The 24,057-nt window shown below is 36.7% G+C and overlaps 2 protein-coding genes across 5 annotated transcripts in view; both read right to left on the bottom strand.

Annotated features, from left to right (window-relative positions):
* The window catches only part of LOC113664162 (SPARC-related modular calcium-binding protein 2), a 33,350-nt gene extending 29,563 nt beyond the window's left edge, over window positions 1-3,787 (bottom strand). Inside the window, exons 1-2 of one of the 4 annotated variants that reach the window (XM_089194222.1) lie at window positions 3,640-3,787; window positions 1,172-1,363 (exon numbers count right to left, since the gene is read on the bottom strand). The gene's annotated coding sequence lies outside the window, so the exon portion shown is untranslated. Of the gene's footprint in view, window positions 1-1,171; window positions 1,474-1,635; window positions 1,711-3,639 lie in introns of those variants that run through there. The other 3 variants (XM_089194223.1, XM_027179756.2, XM_089194225.1) reach the window with 3 other exon arrangements.
* Window positions 3,788-12,472: 8,685 nt separating this feature from the next.
* On the bottom strand, window positions 12,473-24,048 carry LOC113664165 (uncharacterized). The gene is made up of 15 exons (XM_089194217.1): window positions 23,519-24,048; window positions 21,263-21,318; window positions 20,876-20,939; window positions 19,995-20,021; window positions 19,747-19,839; window positions 19,522-19,605; window positions 18,848-18,909; window positions 18,315-18,384; window positions 17,450-17,472; window positions 17,088-17,277; window positions 16,483-16,525; window positions 15,777-15,861; window positions 15,068-15,199; window positions 14,364-14,444; window positions 12,473-13,487 (listed from the first exon to the last, which is right to left on the bottom strand). Exons 1-15 carry the CDS (start codon window positions 23,609-23,611, stop codon window positions 13,415-13,417), a joined length of 1,176 nt encoding a protein of 391 aa, XP_089050343.1. The 5' UTR covers window positions 23,612-24,048; the 3' UTR covers window positions 12,473-13,414.
* Window positions 24,049-24,057: the final 9 nt, after the last annotated feature.

The following is a 24,057-nucleotide window of genomic DNA, read 5'->3' as shown; positions in this document are numbered from 1 at the left end:
AAACTGCAACAAGCTACGATTTGGTGCCACGAAGTTTGTTTTAATAATTATTCTGTCTTCATGAAAAGGACTCAAAGCTCTAAAAGTCATGTGCTTTTTCCGAAAAACCAAGCCATGAGGCTCGGTTGTTTAAAATCCTCCGGGAAAACTGAAACGCTCTGTAACCAGATCACAGGCGCCGTAAAGATCCGTAAGATTTGATTTCGCGAACATACTTTCCTCACGGGCGCGCGACCGTCTTCCGGCTCAGCACAAAATTAACTTGCAAACCCCAAACCCTCACACGGATAGACACACAAAAATCCGTTATGAATGCATCGAATTTTTGCCAAGATATTCTTAGAAGATCGTTATCAACCGTTACAGTCATAGCCCGCTAGACACTGAATTCCGCTCATGTGTGTGTTCTGAAAGAATGTAGACTTGGATGACTGTGTATTTTTTTTCCAGTGGCGTTTGACGGATTTATTTGGCGGCGCAGGGCACGCATTACATGCTCTATGATTTTAATTTCGTTATCGTGATATGTTGTACTCATTTAAATAAGTTTTTAGGATTGTTGTTTTAAAGTGATTTGTTCCTTTGACGACAAGATCAAGAATCTCGAGAATTCTCGATATGGGGGGGGGGTTTGGGGGGGGTGGTAGATTAGTGGGGGAGACAAGGACAAATTTCCCTCTCAAAGTTGCGTACGTGATGGAGTTGCAAAAATCAAGAAATTTGGTAGAGTTTTGAAACTGAATAGTCGTTTTACAATCTGTTTTTGTTGTTTCGTCTCAAAGCCATATTTGTCGCCAGGGTTTAGAAAGTCTAAGCCTGTCTGTTTTTTTTTTCTTGTAAGTTATATGTCGGCTTATCACTGTGATTTTAGCAAAATGGTTGTGAGACCTTGATTTGAAAGAGCATTTCATCACATTTTGTTGTCTGCGTAACACTATTATTATATCTCGCAAGATTGTGTTTACACCAAACTTTTTTTTTGTACATTAATCTCACCCGTTTCTTTGTTTTTCAACCGTCTCTTTGGATATTTCACAACGTTGGTGATCTATATTTCGTCAACGTAGATATTACATGTGCGCGCAGCACTCATTTTTTTTCATCGCGTGCTAGCCAAGCGAAAAAAACGAATTGAAATATTCAGAGGGCAAAAAATACTAATCAAGTTTACCTTTCAGTTCGACGATTTATACTAATGACTTGTCGATGTGTTTAACTGCAGGGCAAAATCACAAAGCTGCGTTTAAAGAGCTGTCGATATGGCTTCGCTGTCTTGAATGACTGGTCAACTGAACGAGTCCCACTGGAGTGTAATAATGAACTGTTGGGTCTTGATGGCGTCTCAGGGCGACTTCAATCAGCTCTGAAATAGGATTTGAAAAGATCTTCAGTCAACACAGGTCAATGTATCAATGGACCACATCCTCTCGTAACTGAGAGAGGTGCGGGCACATCTAGAATTTCCAATTTCTCATATTGGAGGTTTCGGTTTCACTTAACAATAAGCGGAAACACAGGTTAAAAAACGATTAACCTATATACGGCTTTTCCTTTGTCCAAAAGACTCTTGATATCTTTTTAAGATTAGGCATTCACGACTCAAACAGTTGGAAAGTAATTTGACTTACCATTTACCAGCGCATTAACCTGTGTTTCCAATCGTCTCGGCCTATTCTCTAAGGGAGTGTCAGCGCCTCCGAGTCTCGTAAGTGAACACTCCAGAGAAAGGATTGATTTATGAATAACCTTTTCTGTTCCTTTGGGTGAAACAATGCACACATTTAATGGATTAAGTTCCTTGTAAAAACTGTTGCATTACTGATCAATTAGGTCGGATGTGTGAAGTAAAGAAGTGAGACTCCTTTTAGATATGACGTGAATTGCTTGAGTGTTAAAGTAATTACAGTTGTATTCAAGTGTATAAAGTGTAAAAAAAACGAGATGACTGAAGTTAACGATTTTCTCCACATCCTCTCATATTGGAAAGTAATTTAGAGTTCTCCAAAGTTGTTTGCATGTGGAATATTGGTTAACTATGCGGGTGAGGTTCGTAGATCAATAAAATCGTATTAGGTAAGATTAAAACAACAGATTTTCTCGGGTGCTAAGGCGTTAGAATTAAGAAGCATGTTTATATTACAATCTACGTTAATTTTAGTGTCAGATAAGTTTACAACAGAATTTCTGTTGACCAGTCATCTGGCATTAGCATGGCTCCGAAATGACGAAGTTTCTGCTCTAAAGTGACTGTTTTAATCCGTTAACAACAAACATTTATATCCGTCATTGACAACACTAAATGATGAGCAGTGAACACGCACCACGAAAAACTCCTCAATCGACACCCGCATGAAAAACTGGTTCCTACATTTCTAACTAGGATATAAGCTGATTCAAAAGCGACGAAATGAGCTGTAGAATTCATTGTCTTCAAATTCATCCGATTATTTACTGAGCGTATAAGCTAGTTAAATAGGTAAACTGTTCTTAATTCCTTCTCTGAATGGCGTCCTGATCTAGTTAACAAGATCAATACGAGTTCCTTAGCTGGTGCCCCACGGCGAACAAGACTTTTTGGCGCTAAAAAGATGAAATCTTCAAGCTATGGAATGACAACGGAAAGTGGCTAGAGATGCAAGATTCTATTTTAAAGCAGTTAAGAGCATAAAAATACTTCAAAGATAAAGATTGCATAAATCTACAATCGGAGATAATCCTCAAGATCCAAAGTCAGATTTCAAATATTCCATAGAATTTTTTTTCGCTAAGACCTAATATTTTGACGCGTGGCTAGAAACCGGCTTAGCTTAGAGAAGCTTGCATCCCAACCAATTTTCAAATCATTGTGTAAAAAAAAGAAGACATACAAAACGGTGTTTATCGCATACCTGAAGAGAACGGAACAGCACTCTTGAATGTAAATAGTTTAATTGTAAGTGGTAAATAAAGCTAATTGAACTCTGATTTGCGGCGAGATACAACCAATCGTTAGCACTCACAAATTACTGCCAATACTGTAAACAGCCGCCAATATTCAAAGTGGTTATGCTAACATTGCTGAGTCGCATTAATTAATACATCACGTTTTTCAAAATGTCCTGAATTACAAATACATAACGCCGACCAACATCGTTGCGGTGGATGACTCATGCGGTGGCCGCAAAAAAATACGATGTAAAACTATTTTAAACAATGATTGATAACCGTCTAGAGCTCTTTTCCGAGAGGTGTGTGTTTCGTGTCTCCAAGGCCACGCCATTCGTGGTTTTTCGTTCTCTTTGTAATATCTGCGCGCGACGTATTGTCTAACCAACCCTATGATAATGTACCTTAGGGTCATTAGAAATCATGTCGTGAAGTAAATATCACCATCTTTATACTGCCGTGAGTTGGGACGTGTTACAGTCTAAAACCCTCACAATACCTGCATGTGCTTTTTACGTGGACCGTTTTTTTTTCCTTTCCTTTTCATTTTTTCCTGCGAGCGTGAGAACCACAGCAAGTACAGCTGTGAACAGAAACTCTTAACAGCGCAACTTTAACCCGGACAGAAAACATCGTAAACCTCAAGTAGGTTCAAAGGTGCACGCTAACCAAGAGTAAAATGAAAAGTTCTCAATAAAACTTAAGCAAACATACCACGTACTTGAGAAAACGTTGTTTCGCTAAGAGCCTTGTCGTTCTCTCTTGGTAAAGATAGCAGCTCTTCGATGTCGTGTAGATGCTAATAAGCTGTGAACTATGTAACAACCTCGAGCTCGTCGGGGAAGTAAGACGTAAACAAATTGCGCGCACGCTTACGACTCGTGCGGTTTATAAGTTTAAAATTTCGTGCCTAGACGTAACGTGTATTGAAAGATACCCCGGTAGACATAGCATCTACATCCCATTACGGTATATTTAATTTTTGCTAAATTTGTTCTCTAATACACGAACGCACGGTATTTTCGTGGTATACATTTTGATAAACTGCCACACGATGCAGAATTATAAGTAACTTATTCACTTGTGTGTAGCAGACGCAACTTTACTCTTCAAGACAGTTGAATACAGAACCAAACTGCAAAAGATTCCATGTTTTCTGTGGGATCATGTCGACTTTTCTTTGCGGTAGCATATCCCGCAGATATGCGGAATATAGTAATTAGGTTAATTAATTAAGAATGTCTTAAACTCAAGCACTGTAGCCTTTCTATAATCACGTATCGGGAAATGATTTTCAGCAAAAAAAAAAAAACAAGCAAATCCCAATTCCGCGTTGACAACAGAAGTTGTTACACTGCCACCCGGTAGTTAATTTTGCAGAAACGATTCTTGAACTGTCAAACTTTCAATGAATGGCAAATTGATTTAAAACTCTTTATTTCATGCGAAACTGGATTTTAATTGCTAAGCCAGGAGCTCATTAACTAATCACTCCTGCTAAACTCAGTTTGCTCAAGTTTACAGCAGTTCAAAAATGCATTCGGGTAAAAATAGTATTTTTCAAGGGTGGGCTAAAAATTTCAACATGATGACTGCATGATCCAAAACGAATATTTCGTAAATGAGCTCTGTCTGAAGCTTTTTATAGATCCCTTTTATGAGCCCGCACAAACCCAACATATGGCAATCAAGTGAGCTACATCACTGCGCTAAATGAAATTTCATACATTTGATTTTTCTGATATTTGAAATGAAAAGATTTGTTTGTTAAACATATCAGGCGCTTATCTTAACTTTCTTTTGCGTTTGGAAACCGGAAAAAGAACTATTGATTTAATCTCCAAAGGAAATGTTTCGTAAACTAATCCCTCCAATATGAGGGGGCCAATATTTTTTTTATTCAATTTCAATCGACATTTCTCTCAATTTGTAGAGTACCCTAGAACAATTTCGAAGAGGTCTGAACTTTTGAAATAACTACAACCTAAGGAAGTTGTGTTCGAGTGTATTTATTTTATTTCCAAAGAGATATCATCAAATAATCTCGAATGAACCCTAGCTCTTCCGAAACCCAAGGTTATGTTTAGGAGTTTTTTGTGGTTTGACAATAATAAGATAATTTGAACTTTCTAGAGGTAATTTCAAGCCCACATGATCACGCAACGTTTCTTTGCATCCATAGATTGAATCCAAATGTTAGGAAGACATCGAGAGAATATGATTTTTGGATTTAGTCAATACATGTTTTGAAATATGCAACTGTTGCAGACGCGCATTTATATCTTGTTAAAATTGCCTCGGAAATGATTAGAATTTACTAGATCTTATGGTCTTAAGATCGTTGGAATACTAAGAAAATTAGTTGCAGTGGTAAACCGAAAGCTTATTTTATTTAAAAGCATTAAGAATTTAAACAGGCGACATTCGGGTTCTAGATCAGAACAGGGCACTGAATCAATCATGCGCGATGTAAAAATCTTGAGTGGTTATCCTGTGGCAAACGGCGTAGGAGGCACCACTCAAAAACATTACAGACATTCGATGCGTCTCTGCTTAAAGACTAAGAAAATTGGCTTTGAAATACACGCAATTTTTGGATTTTGTCTGCAGCTGTTTCCTCAGATAGCATCTCTAAAGAGGGTTAAGAATTTTGACTTGAGTGGTTATCAACTTCTGCCGGGATTTTTGCTGAACAAAAGTAGTTTTATTGGGCAAATGGTTTTAATTAGTAGAGTTGCAAAGTTTTTACAGAATATGGCCGTATTTGAAAATATCTCCTGGTTTCTTTCTCAGATATTGCAGGTTTCAAAATTGAGCTGGCGGTGGTTACAATGAAAATTGATGAATCGCGCATTTTGCTTTCAACAATGAAGTCTCTTCCTTCGTAAGCCCCTTGAAACTAAGCCCGTCAAAGATAAGACCCTTTCCCTCGTAAGCCCCCGGTCTGCCGAAGGCTTATAAGAGGGTTTACCATCTGCTTGTATAGAGAAGATAAGCTCGAAAAGTTCTTCTTTAAATATGATGAGTCGATGACATGGTCTTAAGCTGAATGATCGATGAAATAAAAACTGGTACGCAGCTAAATTTAACTCCGGCATTAATCTACGTCGATTCTGCTATAAATATTGAACTGCTTAATTCAAAGCAAGTGCGGTGATGACAAATGAATTACTGTAGAAGAGAAATCCAGTCACGTAGTCAATTTTGAACTGACCAATCCCTTTTTCAAAAAAACCGACGGACCTGAACGGAAAATTGAGGATGGTATAGTTTTTGAGAATTGACTATCGTCGTTGTACGCACTGTTGTTAGTCAGTTGTTCTCTGAAGCGAGCAACAGAACGGGTTTTAAGGAATATCAAGTTGCAGCTTTCAAGAATTACGTTAACTCTTGTCTGATCGATCGTGCTTAGCCGTAAAGAAATAATCTTGGATAAGATGGAAAATAAATAGCAAAGAGAGATACTTAAAAATAGAAAAAATGTTCCATTTGTTACATCATTGGAACGGAAGATAGCACTGAAGAAACTGTTCCATTTACTTTGTCTAATTTTGAAATCTCGACCAGAATGAAAACTGGAGCATTTAACCTTCATCCCCAAGACACACAAAGAGCAGAATGCGCTTTTTTGGCATCATTGAAATGGCTTATAGAGCATGTGCGGGTGTATCGTGTATTTTGTCAAAGATATGGACAGTCGTTCTGTTGCTTTCACAGCCCTCGTGCATTCCTCTGTTGCATGTTTCGACTTTACATTCCAATTCATTCTATTCCTGCCCCACATCGTACTCTTGTGTGCCTGTACTTTCCTACACATTCCAGGGGAGTGGGTACCCCTAGGGATTCTTCGAAGGAGCGTGCCCCCACGACTCTCCAACCCTTGATCTACTTTAGACTAAAACACGCCAATTTTTTCTATACCCGGAACGTAGAAATGGAAGGATTCACCTTTAAATTCAACTCGAAAGATATATTTTGGCTACTTCTCCCCCTCTCTATCGCTATTTCCCTGCCCCTAAAAACCTTGCCAAGTCTCAGACCATAGTGATCACATGTAACCCTCCTCAAGACCAAAGTGACTCAAAAACAATACCATTTTGGGGCGGCACATACCTTAATAGCTTTCAAAGTCGGTCAACCCCTCGGATACTCCCCTCGTTCGTTCTCCTTCACTCCTAATACTATGCGACTTTCCCCGGTAAGTCAGTGCGTTTTCATTTTCTGTACGTGCTTGCGATTTGTGCATGTTTTCCAGTATGCCTCGCTTTATTTATTACGTTTTAGAATGAAACAAATAACTCTTCGAGCTTTCTGGATTTGCAGATTTCAATTTCTTTGCCCCCGCACTTCGCGAGAGTGGGTGATCACCACTGCTTAGTCACGATATTAAGACTGAACCGCGTCCCTCTTGGCGTCAGACGCTGGTGATTAGACTCCCGTTTTGGCATTCCTTTTTCCCACACGAAAAACTGCGGCCGGCCGTTAGCGGTGATTTTTTTTACTGTTTTCCCGAAAAGCAAATAACTCACCCACCAATTAGCCGACGCTTTGGTGTAGGCAGCAACGAAATCACCTAAAAGGTCGGTCTCACGCTGCTATTAAATGCCAATATTTTGTATCAGCCCTGCGCATATTGCACATTTCAGATGTGAGCTCGAAGTATTGTGACCGATGTACTGATATCGCAGCCGGTATGATTGCGCCTGCCACAATATGATCCGCAAGATAGTAAAAGAAAGACAGAAATTATTTTTTTGTCCAATGGAAATATTTCATTGTTTTCTCAGTAAATGTTCAAAAGTAAAAAAAATACCTATATTTTTTCACCGAACACTCTGGTTATAAACCTATTCATTTTTTTTGACAGACGATCCATATAAGGGCCATCGCTTTGAACACGAATCAGTAGAGATTCAAAATTTGAAACAGTTTTATAAATTAAACAATCTGTGGATCAATTTTAACATTATACAAGAAGTATTCCGTGGTGTGGGAAAGCGCTCGGGACTAAATTTTTATTTTTTTAAAATATCCTTTTTATGAAATAAGGTTAATGTTGTACAGGCCCAAATCTCCTCAACTTGTTGATTTCGTTATGGTCACTCCATAGTATTCGGTGCTATTTTGATACTTTGACTAGGACAATAACGAGAAAATGCTAATGAGACAGGTGTCTAATGAAACTGCATGTATGTGCCTTTTCTCAGAAATTTTAAACAGAAACATTGCCCTAATCTCAAACATATTTCTCTGTGTAATCCAGTTTATCACGCGCGGGTGTTGGACCAGCGAGCGCAAGTTAGATCCGGATTCTCGAGAAAGATTGTCATCAGTTACTGAGTGACGAAAGGACCGCTATTTTAATCAAGCGCTAAAACCACGCAGTTTCTCTGTGTGAGCTGGCAAAAAGAACTTCTCTAGGATCGTGCCTTTTTTGTTATGCTATGACGCTGCGTGGTTTTTAGAACTGCTTTTGACTTTCCTTTCGCAAGCCTTAGCGCGTTTTGATGATGAAAAAGATAAGAGATGGTTTTCATAGGCCTAACCTCTCGGAAAGGATATAGTTTAATTTACGAGCCAGAGAACAATTTTAGGCGACTTCAGACCAGCTGAGAGTCAGGCTAAGGCAGGTTTAGAGTTTCTTTGATTCAATTGAAACACTGCTCATGTTGCATGTAGTTTGATGATCAGTTGTGTTCACAAATAGAACATCTTATAATTTTCAGTTCTGGAATTTTGATTTGGCTATGGCTATCAGAAATCATTTCCAGGTGCTCAACATCTGTTTTGCAGTTGCATATTCGATTTTTTTCACGGAGCAGTGAGAGATAAACGCCTTTCGAATAATAAAGATGTTCCTCAGACATCCGACTAAGTTTTGTTACCTTGTACTTCTTAAAAGTTACACCAAATGCTAACGCATCAAGCCGATGCAATATCTTAGTAAGCCAAAGTATTTGCGCGTGGATATCCAGCCAAATTTGAAAGTAAACAATACTTAAACGTAAATTGTTTCATTAAGGAAAGCTACTTACCTGATAAGAAAGCTGTCATGCTCACAATGGCGGCAGTATCCCCTTTAAAATTATGAACTGGAGTTAACCTTCTGATCTGCAAGATGTTTTGTAAGCGCTCCTTTCGCGGCTATATGTAATTTCGTTTTTCTTTGTAGATTAGTGAACACTTAAACTTCCAAGATCTGATTGTTATTCCTCCCATTAGCTGCTACAAATTTCCTTGTATATTAGTTACGAGAATTAGTGTTCGGTCAAGATAACATCTTCGACCTGACAAGTTGTGGAAAAAAAATTATCAAAATAAACATATCATGAGAAAACTTTTGATAGTTCCATTTTTTAATTTGAAAATAAGTCATATAATCGTGATAATCCGAGCTCAAAATGTACCTATTCTTAAAATATTCAGGAATGAGACTTTTCTTGTTATTCTTTGTCCTACGCTTGCGACGAGACGAATTAACAACATCTTTCTCTAACTATTAGTTGTAATATTTCAATACCGCCAATTCGCCTGATCTTTTCCCTCTCCGTTTTACAGTTAGCGGCGAATGACTGAGAAAATGTATTGATACACCATTCCCACGCTATCTTAAAAGACCAGAGGAAACCGCAATACGCTTTAAAATAGACAGTCCTTCCCACAAAATTTATTCCATATTTCCCCTTATCTGTTATGGTGTTCAGTTGTTTTGAAATTAGCGTCATGGAGATGTTGAAGACGATCCGACAATAACATGTTTTCCTGAAGACCAATCCTTCACACATAGATTAGTGAAGTTAATTTTCAGTTCAATTGTTTTGAACTATCCCGCTTTGGCAGTCTGTGCGGTAACTTCACAGCGGCCGGTGTTATGATCAAAGAAGCAATTAGAGGAATTGAAACATAATTGTACCAAGTCGAGGTCACTAGCTCAAACACTGAACAAAAGTCCCGAGTGATCAGCTAGTCAGATTTCCCTCGCCTGTACTGCTTTGATCAGTGTTGTCGACCGCGGCTCTGACTTATTTCGGACAACTTCGTGTGATTTCGGTCGGGTCTATCTGTTTCCTGACGCCGCCGTCTGATTTCGAAGTGGACAGTCGATTTAGGACGTTCCCATCCCCTTTTGGACACTTCCGTTTGATTGTTCTGCCCAATTTCGGAGGGCTTCGTCTAATTTTGGAAGGTTTCGTCCTATTTCGAACAGTGTCACCTAAATTCTGAACGTTCTGTCTTCTTCTGGAAGGGTCGATAAATTACGAACTGTCCAGCCCAATTTCAGACAGATTCGTCCGATTTCGAACCATATCGTCTAGATTTGGACGTTTCTGTCCGAATTCATCAGAGCACGATGAAGGTCATCGAGTATTCTAACTACTGAACCATCTCCGTCTGTTCTAGTTCAGTCACTAATGTCCCTCTTCCGTCATGCACTTTCGAAATGGCTCTTACCTGAGAAGACACTTCCAGAATTTCAATGATTATATTTATTTAAAAAATATAATTAAGACAAAAACCACAAAGACACTTTTTTTATGCTGGTTTATTCGTATATTCTAACTTCAAAATATAATACTACTTGTATACCATCTAAAAACGCATATGCGTTATCTAAAGTTCTCTTAATGAGAAAGTTACGTTAACATTACAATATGTAAATAACATAAACTCAAGAGAGGATTAAGTTTACTCTTCTCTTGTTCAAATATTTTGAAAAAGGACCGAAAGTAAGTGTAAATAAACAGCCACAATAAGCCAATAAATACTTAAATAATCGCATTAGTTTTAAGTTTCTTGGAACTTACCACTTAAAAAAAAGTATTGGTTTGAAGCGTCGTGCTTAGCCAAAGTTGTGCAGCGTGAAAAGAGACCAACTACGGGCTACAGAATAAACCAATCATAACCCGAAGGAGCCGGTAAAAGCGCGGGAAAAAATGGGCGAGAAAAATGCAACCAGCTAATCGAAAAGCGCGAGAAACGTGTAACCATTGGCAACGCTTCTGGATTGATTGAACCTGATTGGCTGGAAATTCTTCGAGGTAATGGACCCCTTTTTATTACCGAATACAAAAATCCGAAGCAGCCAGTCTTATGGCGCGAAAAATGAGCGGGAAAATATGAGCGGGAAAAATGCAACAAGGGATTGCAAACAAATAGCTAACTAAAAGCGCGGGAAACGCCTAAGCAGCGGCTAACGCTTACAGAATGATTTTAGCTTATTTTCAGAAAAGTATTCTCTGATAACTGAGTACACTTCTATGTCAGTAGAAAAAGTTTCAAATATTAGTTAGAAGCAATACTTGAAATTTATCAAAGAACTATAAAACAGCCCTATTAAGTTGAAACACCCGACCATGACATTTTTAGCTTGTTTCACAAAATTACATACAACCAAGTTTAAATAAATATTTTCTCTTGGAAAATATTTCATTAATAGCGATAAGATCAACCCTTTTTTTTCTCTTGGAAAATATCATTAACACTTCACATTGAGTCCCATAAAAACGTTTTCTGCGTATGAAAAATAGGAAAATTCCATAAGTTAGTAGAAAAGATATTGTAGCACTTTTTAGAATTCAGCGTATGTCCAAATTGTATGAAGTTGAAGAACAAAGCTAAAAATGCTCGTTTGTTCTGAATCTTATAATTCGTTGAGTCTTTATTTATATACACAATTAGCAGTTTTCAACCTCGTGCTACAAATATCTGAGGGAAATCTAAAAATTCACTTGAAATAACTCTCACCAACATATTAATTATTATCACTTTCCATCAAGCAGCATGTTTATAAGGAATAAGTGATCATGGCAAGTATCCTTATATGAGTATCATAAGCTGTTTAAATAGCTTGTTAAATGGTTTATCACTAGAAAAATATTTCCAGAATTCATGATCATTCCATTAAATACCTTGGATTCTAATTGCAGGATAACTCTCACTAATAAATAATGTTGTTATCATTTACCATTAACTAATAATTTACCATATATAATTGCCACAGTTAAAACCTATGCTATGAAAATATCCACCATCCTTTATGGAGAGAAAAATTCCTTTTAGATGTTAAGCCTTTAACTCCAAAGATCTGGCCCCGGTTGTTCAAAGGTGGGTTAAGATAACCCAGGGTTAGTGTGAAATTTGATTTCAGGTCTGAAAACTTTGAGAGAAAATTCAGTTCAAATATTTTTGCTTGCAATTTGATCATTGGATGTTCTAAAAAGAATAGTGAAAATTTTCCCTAAAATACTTTTGAACAAAGAAATAAAGAAAGCTGGATTACAATTTAACCCTGGGTTAGTGCTAATCAGCCTTTGAACAACTGAGCCCTGATTGTTAACTCTCCCTTCTAGCTGCTACACTTTCCTTGTAAATAAGTCATGAGAATTTGGTGTTAGATCAAGATTACTAACTTCTACCCGATAAGTTTGAGTCTTCTCAATACTATTCGTCTGGATAATGTGTGGATGTTATAGGGGAGAAGTTATATGTTAATCATTTAGTTAAAGGCTTAAAAGGATGTGACAAGACATATTTCCTGGTTAAAAAATTTTGTTATTCTTATTTTTGATTGTGTATCAAAATTAGGAAAAGTTTGACCCTTTCACTCCCAGATCACATAAGTAATTCTCCTCAGTGTCTGCTATACAGTTCTCATGACGTTAGCTTGGAGATTTTGGTATTAGATCAACTATTAATAGCCCCACTGATGTTTTTCTTTATTCTTATCACCTGTCTTCTTGACATTGAATTGATATTGTAAGGAGAAATTCTGTCTTGGTCACTCCTGAGAGTTAAGGGGTTAATGATTAGATTACATGTTTCTGTGTCTGTTCAGTAAAAAATCACAGACGACAGAAAAATGAGGTTAAAACAAAAAAGTAGCACCCAGGTGCAGCTGGGTGGATCACTGAAATTTTTCAAGTGATGTTATCTTTGCATCCGTCTTCTGACATATAAATAAGAACCAATCCAAATGCATGTATAACTCAGCTTATCATATAACATTACATATCAAATGCCTATATCTACAAAAAATAATGTGTTAGAGGCTATAAGCCAGAAATCACAAAAGGAGAAAACTTACCAGGGTGTTGTGTGAATGTCGAACTACAGTACTAAGATACTCTGAATCAAACAATAAGTAGCACCCAGAAACATCTGATCAAAACTGGGTCAAGATCAGAATTCTCTTGTAAAACTCACTCACTTACTCATCTCAACAATGTAACATCATTCTGTGGCTTCACCTCCTGTAAGAGGCAGTAGCCACAACAACATGAGACTGTCTTTAAATAAGTTGTTGTTATGTTTTCAAAGATGAATAGATTTATACCAAAGCAATTAGATTATTTGCTTTAGATTTCATTGCATAATAATCAGGCTTTGCCCTCATCAACCATTACATGATGGAGATCTCCAGCCCCTATTCTAAGTGTTAATTGGCAAATGGATACTGCATTCTACAAGCTGCCCCAACAATAATTGCTGTTTAGCAAATTTCTTTGTTACCATTAGTTGATATTTCTTCATCAGAGTCTACCTCACTGACCATGACATGGTACCTAGAAAGAGGACCAGAAATCTTACAATCATATTGAATAATTTTTTGCATCAAGCAAATGTAAATTAACTGCAACTGGAAAGAGACAACAAAATATGAGTTTAGCTAAACAAAAAAAGCAACAACAACAACAACAACAAAAACAGAGGGGTAATCAATAAACTGACAAGAAACAAGGATAGCTGCATGGTCTGGTGACCGTAGGTTTGGTAGATTGCACAGACTGTGATGTAGCCCCTTGACAGTGATGGATGTAACACAGTGGTCAAATATCGGGTTTGTGTGAGGGGATCATTTTTGGCCAGTTGTGTGCCAATTTCCCATGCAAAATTTCAAAGTAAAAGATAAGAAAAAACTGCTGTGTTGCAACATATGCAAAAGAAAATTGAACTGTCCATAGAAATCTTCAAATGGAAACAAAAGTAGGTAAAAGGAAAACTCAAGGCTTGATGAGCACAAAGCCTCTACAAATACAGGAATCCTCTTTATTTATCTTTTTAACCCCTAACCCTAAAACTCTGTGACTTACTGGCTCGCACTGGTTGTTGGTAACTCAAACAACTTGGTTCTGACAGGCTGAAAACATGCCATCTGATTATTATAACGTTCCCACATGTGCAGATGTTTGACCACTGTATTGATAAACACAGCCCTTTCACTGGCTAGACATGATCAAGGTACCATTTCTTGAAAGGCCAAATAACTTAACAGGCCCAAAGCCATATTCTAGAATCAAAATTTAAAGAATCGAGAAACAGTTTCCACCACCCTAACCAGCCCATTTTGTTTTCTAAGCCATTAAGTTATTGCAACCTTTGAGAAACCCACCTCAAGACCCTTAACTACTTTGCAATATTTTTAAGGTTGGTGTTCTTACTTGATTGTTCTTGAGAGCCACTTGCAGTTTGAATTGTCCCACACTAAGGTGCAGATACCAGGACAAGGTGGAGTGTAGAAACTGAAAGGTTATGGACAAGTGTCAATCATAAAAACACACTGACTGGTGAGAAAGATATTGATAAATTTTAGACACAGGGATGTGCATACTTAGTGTGCTGTACAGATATTGACAGGTGTCAGACCTTGAATAGGCTTAGTAACAGACATAAAATACCAAGTTAAAGACTGATAGAAAACTGACAGAAATTGAATGGGTTACCCATGATGAGGGATTGACAGGTGTCACAAATTGAAATGGCTTACCAAAGTTAATTCATTTAACTTTTCCTTAACCCTTTAACACTCAAGATCTGATTATCAATTCCCCCCTCTAGCTGCTAACCATTTCCTTGTAAATTAGTTGCCAGAATTTGGTGTTAGATCAAGATAATAACATATACCTGATTATTTTGAGTATTCTCATTATTTGTTTGCTGGATAATCTATGGCTATTAAAGGGAGAAGTTACATATGAATCACCGCTAAATACAAATGAATCACCGCTAGGAGTTAAAGGGTTAAAGTTATCCCTGAAGCAGGTACATCAGCCTGATATTGATACAACACCAAATTCTCTCCACTCATTTACAAGGAAATATATACCACTTAGAGGGGAGAATTATGCACTAGAGCCAACCTTACCCAGTCACTGATACATCACATTCTGTAATTGGCTCAAGCTCCTCGACCCAGATCTCCTCAATTTCATTTTCATTGTCTTTCCATCCTGAATGAGGCTTGGCCTTGAACTTAATTCCAAATTGAATATCTTTACTACAAAACAAGAAATAATGATCAACATCATAAGACCAGTATACAGACTCACAAGTTTTTCTTTTAAGATCATAATAAAACCTAGTATGTGGCCAAACATAATGGTACACGCAGACCAGAAAAAGCCATCCAGTTGCACAAAAAGTAACAAAGAGGAAAAATAGGGGGTAAAAATACCAATACTTATTGACTGAGTTAGGTTAGACTAAACAGGTAGATATTTATCTCTGGTTATTTTTCTTTGTAAACAAGTTCATGCACCTGTACTATATAAAAAAAGCCAGTCTAGAAAAACCCTATTGCAACATTTGAAAGATTAAGGGCAGTTGATCAATAGGTCATTTTATAGTTGTGTACTTAGTTGCCAAGCCTTTGATTCGAAGTGAGGCTGAAGGTGACCATGTGTCGTGGTGGAGACCAGTGTCTAGTTAGCATAACAAATTAATTTGTATTTGAAACACAGCAAAGTTTGTATCATAACAAGGTCACCCTTAACCTCACTCCTGAAAAAAGGCTTAGCAACCAAGCGTGCAACTGTAAAATGGACTTTTGCGTACTAAAATTAAATGAGAGTCACCTTGTAGCTTTAAAATACCATGCTATGGACGTGTCAGCTTTCTTGTTATCACAGTTTACTTCATATGTAAATGATTTCTTGGGTCCTGCAGGATATAAATTTTTTTAGAAATTCACAATCATATTTTTATAATGTTACTGCAAGCATTGACAACTGAGGAGTTGAGGCTTGTTTTCATTAAATATGGAATCAGAGATGAATTAAGTTAGCACTACTGACCAAGCAAAGTAGGAGTCATAAGTAATCGAAAGATAGATAATTTATAATCGCTTTACAAAAGATAATATCAATAATAACTTATAATACAAAGAACCATCAGTGGTTTAAAGCAAGGTTTTATAAAAAATTGTTTGTATATCTGTTATGTTTGTAAATAAAATATGTTGATTACACATAAATTTCCAATAAAATAGGTTAGGCTTTAAGGGCATTAAAAGTGATAAAACTGTTACAAAATCCTTTTGTCCTTTTTGGCCTACATGCAAATTTCAGCTTGTTTCTGAGGGATAACAGCAGAAATATCAGAAAGTTTCCATTTTTCCCCTGATTTGATTCAGGTATGACTCTGGAAACTATGATCCAGGTAAAGAAACATTACTGAGGGGGGTGGGAACAGGGTTATTGTTCATCATCCATCACACCTAATTCTCTCACCTTACCCCCCTTCCCACCTTTTAAATATTGTTTTGGATGTACAATAGCATACCTATTGTCTGCTCTATCAGTTGTGGATTGTCTTTCACTTCTAGCTACAAAAAATCAATTTAAATTCTTATCACAAAAGAAATAATGAATAAAAACAAATTATTAACCCTTTTATTCCCATGAGTGACCAAGAGAGAATTTCTCCTTACAGTGTTAATGCAATCTTAAGCAGACAAGTGATAGGAATAAAGAAATATAGCGATTAGGGGATTTTTCGTTGATTCAATACCAAATTCTCCAAATCAATATCACAAGAGTCGTATGGCAGATAGTAAGGAGAATTACTGATGAGATCTTGGGAATGAAAGGGTTCATATCTGTGTTAAGAAAAAGGGGTAAATGAATAATAAATCTGATTAAATACTGTGAGTATGCCTGGGTTAGATGTTTGGTTGAAATAAATGCAAGCTGTCGTTTCATGATGGTGTCAGACAGCAAAACAAAAGACTAGACAACAGCTCGTGTAGAGTTTGTGTGGAAGTTAGGTCCCTAAAAATTTTTACTTCAAAGGAAGGATTCTTTCGATAATCAGAGATCTTGATCACCTGAGATACTTAGTGGACTTACTGAATGACAATTTTTGACTGTCAAAACTATCAACCTTACCATGTGTTTGGGTATAGGAGGAAGACAGCCATTGTCACATCTACAAGTGCCTCCAAATTCCTCTGGCAAATCCTTAGGATCAAAATAGTCACACAGTTTGCTGAGCTCTGAGCTTTTAAGCACAACACATTTCGTTCTCGTCTTTGGGTCCACGAAAATCTTGGCTATTCTCCAAAGGACTGGAAAAACCCTAGAAAGCATCAAAGCTTAGGATCAGAAAATAATCCTGCTTCCTCTTTTGTGAATATCACAAAGCTCAGTGTACTACACAATCAATTGAAATCACAGGTTTAAAATAAAGATGGCGACCATGTAAAGGCAGCTATGCCATCAAGAAGTAAATTTTTGTTGTGTTATCTTACCATGAGGTGTTGACAAGGAAAATCTGAAAATGAAATAAATAGCAGGTAGAAATCATTAATCAAAACAAGTGGACATCACATAATTATATATAATAATTATAATTGTTATTTGACTGTAATATTTTGGAGCTCACAACATGAACCATGCACTTGCCATTTTTTTAAGGTCAACTGCAGTTCCTTAATGCAAGGGGTCTGGATCCTAACATATTACAAATTATTAATATAATATTTGGGTTTAACCCTTTAACTACCAGAAGTGATTAACATAAAACTTCTCCCTACAATATCCATACATTATTCAGCAAACAGGTGATGAGAATATTCAAACTTATCAGGTAGAAGTTGCTATCTTGATCCAGCACCAAGTTCTCATAACTAATTTACAAGGAAATGTGTAGCAGCTAGAGGGGAGAATTAACAATCAGATCTTGGGAGTTAAAGGTTTAATGGTTTTGGGTGGCCATCAACTTCACAGCCTGATACCTGTGGCCCAATTCATGGCCTGTAATCCTTTTGGATCACTGTCAGCCACAAGATAAATAATTCTGAGTTTCTTATCTAAACCATTTCAATTCCTCGCAATCCTCATGAAAGCCAGTTTCATTTTGCTACAGGGAAATCATTTGAACTTTTGTACACCTTTTCATTGAAGAACCTGATGGCAAAGTGGACTTTTCTCTTCAAGCAGAGTAAGTTTTCAGGCCCAAGTTTAAAAGTTTTGTTTGCTAGGGAGGGGTGACATGGGCAATGAAAAAATGAGAGGACTCAAATATTTTCCCTAAAAACATTTGAGGACAAAAGTCAGCTGCACTATTATATCATACATAACAAACTAATAATGTGTCATGAACCAAAGGCATACCTTTCCCATTCTTTCAGGGTAGTAATCTTGATCAAGTTTTGCTATTCTTTTAAAGAAATTCAAGGTTTTCCTGTTCAAAAAATGACAGCATTTATAAAACTTGGACAGGCTAATGAGAAGTAAAAGGAAAGGTATATATTTACATGCTTTCTAGCGAGGGAGAACTGAAACAAAATTAACTTACACAGTCATTTATATTTGTCATTATTTCAAGTTCTAATAATTTTGAACATGAGTAAGAAGCTTATAGGGCTACACACTAAGAATCCTGTCTGATCCTTAACCTTTTTCACCCCTAAGAGTAACTAGTATCTAATTTCTCTTTACAATATCACCCCTGAATCAAACACAAAGGTTAGGAGAATAAAGGAAATGATCACCAACTAAATAAACTCTAGATTGTTGAAGAAATTCTCCTTGCCAGCACCTCAGGAAATGTAAAGAGCACAGGAAGGAGAAAATGCAAACTGATGTTAGGGTGTACACAGTTGACAGAAATTAGACAAAGCATATAATTTTAATAATAAATTTACCTTAGACTCATACTTGCCCCAGTCATATCGTGAATATGAACCATTGTTTCTACTGGTTGTCCCTGTAAATCAAAGAAAAATGTACGTCTTGCATTTTATAAAATTAATATTATTAAATAGATCATTTAAAAACTATGCAGTTAAGGCCAAAGCTTACATCAACTCATGAAACTTCATGCATTGTGTGGTTTTGCCTACAAGACATTGCAAGATTGCTAATTTCAACTGTTGTGCTCAGACTGAAACATATTTACTGAGTAATTGCAGCATATTTTCAAGGTTTGTCACAACCCTTTTATTCCTTAGGGGTGACAAGATTCTAATTTCTCCCTTAAGCAACCAGCAAGAGGTCTGCAAGGCATCTAGCACTGACAATTAGTGCCAGACTCCCAACAAACCTCTCTTTAACTCATCTGCTTGGTAGGCTACTGGGGACTCAAGTATAACCTTTATTAACCCCTTAACTCCCAAGATCTCATTAGTAATTCTCCTTACTGTCTACCATACAATTCATATGATATTAGTTAGGAGAATTTGGTATTGGATCAACTAATAATCCCCTAGTTGATATTTTTCTTTATTCTCATTACTTGTCCGCTTGATATTGTACTGACAGTGTAAGGAGAAATTCTGTCATGGTCACTAGTGGGACTTAAAGGGGTAAAGTTACTCACAAGTTTTGTGGAAAACTCCATCATTCTTTGAATTTGTCTTTCATTATTCCAAATGTGCCATCCTATGAATTGGTCTTGAGGAAGCTACATGTAAAAAGACAAGCAAGTCTTAATTTGAATATGTTTTGAGATTTTCAAAAAAAACCAAAAGATCTTTTTAGAAAATACATTTTAGGTGACAAATAAAGCACAAAAATTGATCCACTTTAAATGTTTGGAACAAACCTTCATCAGGGCAGTGGTATCAGTTCTTCCTGTGTGTTCAATGTAACAGGGGCGTCCAAGTTTATCGTATTTGTGAAAACTGCAGGATACGATCTTGGATGTAAATAAATGGGAAAAAATGTGAATTTGTATAAATAAAAATCTTGCCAAGGATATTTTTAATTAAATACATGTAAACCTCTCTTTACATTTCCTTTCACGTTGCTGGATCTTCATGACATATATATGCCTGTCTAGAATATTAATACCTTTTTCATCTCTTCATCTAATGGTCTCTGGAAAAATAAGAGAATAAATTATTGTGAAAATCAAAATGGGAAGAGAGCTAACCATTTATTAAAAAATTCTCAAACTTTGCAGAAAATTACAGTAACATTAATTTAACGACCACTAGTTGCACAAGTGAAAGTCTGATTGATCACCTCATTAAAAGAATGTGCAATGAAAAAATGGGCTAAATAGTAGTTTTCTGACTGACTGACTGATGTACTGACTTGCTGAATGACAACTGGCTGACTGACTGAGTGACTTGCTGACTGATTTGCTGACTGACTGACTGACTGATGGACTGAATGACAGACTGACTAGCTGAATGACTGACTGACTGATGGAATGACTGACTGACTGATGGAATGACTGACTGACTGATGGAATGACTGACTGACTGATAGAATGACTGACTGACTGACAGACTTGCTGACTATTTGACTGACTTGCTGATTGACTGAATGACTGGCTAGTTGATTGAATGACTGAATGACTGGCAAGTTGACTGAATGACTGACTGACCCACCACCAGACTGACTGACAGACTGAATGACTGCCTAACTGACTTGCTAACTTATTAACAACTGACCAACTGACTGACTGGCTAGCTGACAGAATGAATGACTGACCAACTGATGACTGACTAGCTGACTGAATGACTGGCTGACTGACTGACTGGCTGACTGACTGACTGGCTGACTGACTGGCTGACTGAATGACTGGCTGACTGACTGACTGGCTGACTGACTGACTGGCTGACTGACTGACGAATTGACTAATACATGTATGTAATCTGAGAGCTAGCACACTTACTGACTAAGTTCATACTCACACTCATAATAAAAAAGCAAAGAAAACTTACCTCACGTTCGAGGACATGATCTATATCATTGTTAACACGCCACTCCCGGGTCCGTATGTACTGGCTACCAAAAAATGGGAGTGGGAGAACACTTGCATTACAATACACAATAATATTACTTTACAAAAATTCAGAACTAAGGATTTCACTCAGTTTGAATGTGAAGAAAATTCAGCTGTGTCAAAAAATTAACCCAATTAAAAGTTTTCTGTTGTCTCTATCAAAACGTTTCTCCACAGTCATTCTTGAACAGCTTTGAACATCTCAACACTTGCCACAAACCTCAATCCTCAATTATCAATCAAATACACATATGTTTCAAGGGACTATCAACTTATATTTGTGTTGAACTATACAAAGTAACTGTAAATTAAGAGAATGTCTTACTTGTAAGCAGCCTTTGTGTCAAAACTGCGCGCCCGTAAAAATCTCAGTAGAGTTGCCTAAAACAAATGTATCAGATTCCTGTTATACCTACGATCCCTGAAAGTGACTAACATCTAATTTCTCCTCACAGTATCATCCCTAAATCATACATCAAGATCAGGAGAATGTAGGAAACAATCACCAATTAAAAAAGCTCTTGATTGTGAAACACATTCTCCTCAACAACACCTCAGGAAATGCATGAAGAATAGTAAGGAGAAGGTACACACTGATGTTAAGCTGTAAAGGGTTAACATTAGGAAATTGAGAAGAATAAGACCAGATTTTATATCCTTGCTGGCCTTGATATGCAGATAATCTTAAAAATTACACACAACAAAACTTACAAAAAAAACACATTAGGAAATGGCCAGCAAGTTTTCTAGCTTTGCAGATGACAGTTTAAGTTTTACAATGAGATACAACATCTTTTATACCGTGAAGGAACACACTTTCAAAAATGATAAGTCTTTTCTAGTTTAGGGAATATAAAAATAAAGTGCATGTAAAGTTGTAAAGATTTTGCTAGGATATTATCATTGTTTTTTTTTTTTTTAAATAAATGCCAAAAATCATTCCATAGCATTGGAAAGTTGACAACAAGTTTGGAAATAAGTAGTTTTGTTTAGTGTATTTGTGAAAAAATTCTGAGCAAAAAGTGTGACCAAAATGTAATGATTAAGAAGATTGTTCTCCAAGGTAAGGTAACTTGAAATTCTATGCAAAAAAATTTCCAGAATTCATCAGAATCAACATAAACTAAACCCAGCTAATTAACAGTTGTGAATTTCTAATAATTATTCTTGAAATTGGAAACCTTTTGAACATCCTAAACAATAGAACATAATACTAATTATAAGCACAAACTGACTTCATTATGATGAAAAGATTTCTGGCCTTCTTTGTTCTTGCTTTTTAAATATAGCAGTATCAATAGCAAAGCACAAACTATAAACCAACTTACACCCTTTCAGATTTGAGAGAAGAGATTAACCCAACTTGACAGACAGGTGTTGTTCTGCTGAAATAATTTGTGCATGCTCTGATACCAGAAAATTTCATAATTTACACTTTCAAACAATAACCGTCACAAACGTTTTGTAAAAGAGCCTCTCTTATTTAAATTATGAATATTCCAAGTTTGCATAATTTCATAAAACCAGGCAAGTTAAACATTTATCTCAAAGAAACTGCTGAAAATTACACAACCTTAATAAGAAAAAAAAGATGATTTTGTCAATATTTTCTAACTACTAAAAATCAGATCAAATTTTTCATAAAATATATTTATAATTTTCCCACTTTTGAGGCAATAAGAAAATATCTCCACAAAGAAAAGCTGAACGTTACAATCAAACAACAAACAATTCAAAAAAACAATTAAATATATTTTTTCGCGAACAGGTCCTTTCGCTTTGACTAATATATTTACAATTAATATTATAATAGCTAATTGTGAAGCAAGTTATAAATTCATGCATAATGCGATAAAACCTTTGAAAAACGAAAGATTTTTTAAGAGTTGTTAAAACATCGGAGAGATGCATTCCTAATTCTATGTTTAATTTCCGTCAGCATCGACACAAAAAATATCACGTAATACATGCACCAGACGTAATCCACAAGTTGTATTATTGCAAAGAGAGGATTATGAAAATGACGTGCCAACGTGCAGGTGATCTATAAATATACTGCATTTATCGTGAGGGGTGATATCGAGCTCCAGGGACTGAACAGTCTTGTAAACATCGATCGTATGAAGTTGGTTATTAATATTCGTTGATTAATACATTCAGTAACTTCTTGCTTGGGAAGCTGAGTTCTCCAGAGTAATTTTCATCGACCTTGAAAAAGCATACCTAGTGACACAGCTTTGCGACAAAGAATGGGCACAAAGCGGAAATTTTGCTTATTTCAACAGCTCATTTCCACGTCATTTATTACAAAATCATTTTACTTTTCAGGGTTTTAACAACGAATCGTAAATATAAGCTCAGAGCTAATTTAACTTTTATTACATCGCATCCCGACGTAAACATCCAGGAACGATCGGATGTTAGCCTCCAAACAATTTATTAGCCAACAGCTCCACACGAAATTGCTTTGTTAGCATTCACACGTGAAAAAAAACTTATCGCGCCTAGATACAGCAGTGGTAATAAACGGATCCAAGATTACATTGGGATCTCGATCCCTACCGGTCATAGTTTACCTTACCTCATCACTAATGGTCTCTGTTGTTAACATTCCTTTAAATTCCTCAAGGCTCTTTTGTTGAGAAGCAGAGAGGTCTCCCAGATATCCACTCATTGCTAGATACGTGTGTGGGTTTGCCCCGATTTTCTCCAGGTAGCCGTTATGAAATTCGCGTAAAAGGCAATTTATGCCTTCTCTGAGAAAATTATACCATTGATGATGACGGGTGGCCTTCCGATAGCCTACGTTGTTTACCCTCGCCAACCTCTACCTGAGTGGCAATCCCTTGTGAATAATTTATCACGCTTCCGAACACTGCAGAAAGGCTAACACACTTGTTTTGTTCACTGAGGCAAGCACAAATCTCATCCCGCGCATTTTCCACACAAACTATGGAGAATTCGCTTTGATGTGACAACTCTCATTCGGTCGCCACAATCAAGCTCAGATGAAAAAAATAGTTGAAAACTTACCACCGACGCATAGAAAGTGGCGTTTGGGTAAGATTGATAGTTTTTGTCGCAATACTATGGGAAAATAGGAAATCAAGTAATATTTGT

This window comes from Pocillopora damicornis, chromosome 14, assembly GCF_964200805.1.
Source record: "Pocillopora damicornis chromosome 14, jaPocDami1.2, whole genome shotgun sequence".
NCBI lineage: Eukaryota > Metazoa > Cnidaria > Anthozoa > Scleractinia > Pocilloporidae > Pocillopora > Pocillopora damicornis.
The sequence above is the reverse complement of the archived record's forward strand: the minus strand, read 5'-3'. Positions and strand labels throughout refer to the sequence as shown.